This window comes from Cicer arietinum, chromosome 7 (genome assembly GCF_000331145.2).
Source record: "Cicer arietinum cultivar CDC Frontier isolate Library 1 chromosome 7, Cicar.CDCFrontier_v2.0, whole genome shotgun sequence".
In the NCBI taxonomy this organism is placed as follows: Eukaryota; Viridiplantae; Streptophyta; class Magnoliopsida; order Fabales; family Fabaceae; genus Cicer; species Cicer arietinum.
Genome location: NC_021166.2, coordinates 48,500,063 through 48,503,200, shown reverse-complemented (window position 1 = coordinate 48,503,200; position 3,138 = coordinate 48,500,063). Strand labels below are relative to the sequence as shown.

General features: G+C 33.8%; 1 protein-coding gene across 1 annotated transcript; it reads left to right on the top strand.

Annotated features, from left to right (window-relative positions):
- The first annotated feature begins 1,394 nt into the window (after positions 1 to 1,394).
- LOC101509156 (28 kDa ribonucleoprotein, chloroplastic-like) lies at positions 1,395 to 2,459 on the top strand. Its single transcript, XM_027337757.2, has 3 exons — positions 1,395 to 1,562; positions 2,042 to 2,224; positions 2,343 to 2,459. The coding sequence occupies exons 1-3, from the start codon at positions 1,395 to 1,397 to the stop codon at positions 2,433 to 2,435; spliced, it is 444 nt and encodes a 147-aa protein (XP_027193558.1). The 3' UTR covers positions 2,436 to 2,459.
- The last annotated feature ends 679 nt before the right edge of the window (positions 2,460 to 3,138 follow it).

Sequence of the window (3,138 nt, the reverse complement as noted above, 5' to 3'; positions counted from 1 at the left end):
CCAAAAACTTGATTGTGTTTCAGCAAGTGTACTGAATCGTTGCAAGTAATAATAAAACGGTAGTACCGAGTGTCGAACTCAAGGATTGCGTTTTACTATTGAATTATATTTGATTACTAGAATTGAACAAAAAGGTTCCCAAGTTGATTGAAATAATGTTTGAAATTAACAACAATAATAAAATTGATCTTTTATAATGAGAAAAATGTCAGGGATGAGTTTCACTTCGAATCCAACCTTGGTGTCTAATTTGATCCTAGTTACTGAATTCCTTTATTGAATTATTACCGAATTCTCTTTATTATTCTTGCCCTAATGTCTTAGTGACAGAACCTTTAATTCCAAAGTAACCCCTAATTCCTTAGTGGATTTAAGATTAGAATTAAGCATTACCGTATAGAAATTCTCTTGTAAATTATTGCTTTGCAACTAATTTAATTGGTTTCATGACCTGCATCTATCCCTAGACTACAAATTCATGAATTTCTCATCTCAAGCATTCGTAAAGTCCACTTCCGTTTCAAAATACAAATCGTAGAACATTTTAATGTTGATCAAGCAATAAAAAGCATTAAGCACATAGATGAGAAAAACAATTCAATAAACTCATTCATATAACTAGAAATCAAATCAGAAAAATAAGGGTTTCATCTGGTTACACTCATCCCTAACAAATAGGGTTTAGTTACTCATGGCAGAGATACAAAAGATAAGAATTAAAGAAGAATTACAAGAATGATTCATGGATGATTCTTGATAAAACTGCTTCAATGGCGTTAGAAACGGCCGTCTTTGAGTTTCTATGCTAGGGCACAAGTCTCCCAAGTTCCCCAGAGTCAAAAAGATCCCTAAAACAGTAAAAATCTGCGTTTTTATGGTTGCTGGTGCGTGTCGCGCGCCCCAGGCGCGGAAGAACGCGCTCCAGGCGCGCGTTGGCAGAGTCCAATCCTGAGAAATGCGCTCCAGGCGCAGGGCGCACTTCAGGCGCACAACATCTGCTGTCTGATGTATTTTGCATTTTTCTCATCTTTTGCGTCTGAATTTGGTCCCGGTGTCTTCATGAAAGTTGTAGATATGGATCTTAGCTTTCATTAGCACTTGGAGTGACACTAATTGGACATCTAGAACTCCAGATATGGCTGAAATACTCCACATATGTCATGTTGATTTTTCACCAAAATTCAGCACTGTACTAAAACAAAACGCAATGTAAAATTACGACAAATTCCTACTTAATCAACGAAATAAAAATAAAAAACATTTTATTAACTCAAAGAACAAAAATCAACAAAATGTATTAAATAAATCCTTAATTTAACTGATGATTGAGGATAAATAAGACTAAAATAGTGGGAAAATATGCATATGATGAAGAGTCATGAGTCATTCTAACAATGTCTTTTATTTTCATGACTCACACATTAGCATGGAAATTTGTCCCAGATGCACTAGCCCCATCTTTGTCCCAGATGTACTTGCCTTTCCTTTATCTCCTTGAAGCACACATCTCCAATATTATTGGTTTGAAGCTTCCAAATGCAATTTTTAGAAGAATGGACCTTGTTTTGTTCAATTGCTTGCCATGAATTTCTCTCAGGTTGATTATCAAATCGGCTATCTGGCTAGGCTATATTTATAGCAATTCTCTCCGACTTCATCTGCATCCCTGAGTTGCTTTGCCATCATTTTTATTATTTTACAGAGCAAAACATTATTTTCTTGTAACAAGCTAAAATTTAGTAAGCTTTAGCTTGAGGGGGAGTGTTAGAATATTAGAAAATATCTTATAATATCTTTTATTTTTTATTAGAGTATCTTAAATTATTTCTTAGGATCAATTTATAATCATAGAGATATCTTAGAATATCTCTCATTATTATTATGATTTATTCCTTATTTGGAATTGAGTCTATGTTTCTCTATAAATAGAGATTAGTATTGAGTCTTTGGTAATAAAGTCAACATTAAACTATTATCAATAATATTCAAACCCTTATTATTTTCTCTCCTCTTTCTCTCTAAAATCCCACAACTTCAACAGTTTGCAACTCTGTTGATTACTTGGGGAAATACAGATGTTAGTGAAGCTGAAAGCAACGAAGCTGGGAGTTTTGAGGAACTATTTGAAGATTTGAATATTTTTGTTGCGAATTTGCCTTTTGATGTTGATAGTGAGAAATTGGCCTTGCTTTTTGAACAAGTTGGGACTGTAGAAGTTGCTGAGGTAAATTCTTATGTTTTGGTTTTCAATTTCAAATATTATGTAATTGCGTTAGTGCTACATAGTATCTTATACTTATGGTAGAAAGTGTTTAAATGTGGCTCTTGTGTTGTGATTTCAGGTAATTTATAATAGGGATATTGACCGGAGTCGTGGATTCGAATTTGTAACCATGAGTACAATGGAAGAAGTTGAGAATGGTTGTGAATTGTGATGTTATCAAATATGTTGAAGCGGGAAACATCTTTCAAAAAATGGAGAAAAAAAGAGAGGATGCTACCTGCAATGTGTATTACAAAACATGAGAATTATGAATTGATGCACACTATGAAGAGGAAGCTAAACATATCAATCATATAGTTGTAACGTTTTCTTCCATTTAGAGTTGTAGACTACATTAGTTAATCAGCTTGTGTAAACATCCTTGCGAACCTTGTCAATGTTTACTTTTCAGTGTGTTTGAACCTTCAAAACTTATTTTTGTTAATCTCATTTATCCTTTTAAGAAGCATGCCATTTACATTTATATTGTAGTATTGCATAGCTTGTAGCTGCATCCAAATTGACATTCTGAGGTTGGTCTCTATATATTGTCGTATTTGTTTTAACAATGTTTTGCCCTCATCATAGTACAATGCTACAATATTTTAATGGTGGCCAGGAGTCGGTAAAAATGCTTATGGTGATTTTTGCTTCGTGACATTTGATGATTTGGATACCTGTTTGCTACCATGTATACTTATTTTTGTAACCATATCTACTTATGTCTTAAATTGCAACCTCCATACAATATTTTTTCAAATTTCGATGGAGAGAGCGTTGGTAGTAACGCAGAATACCTGAACGACAAGGCTACTACTAGAGCGGGCAAATCTTCTATGAATCTCAAATCAGCAGCATCTTCATTTAGGTAATCT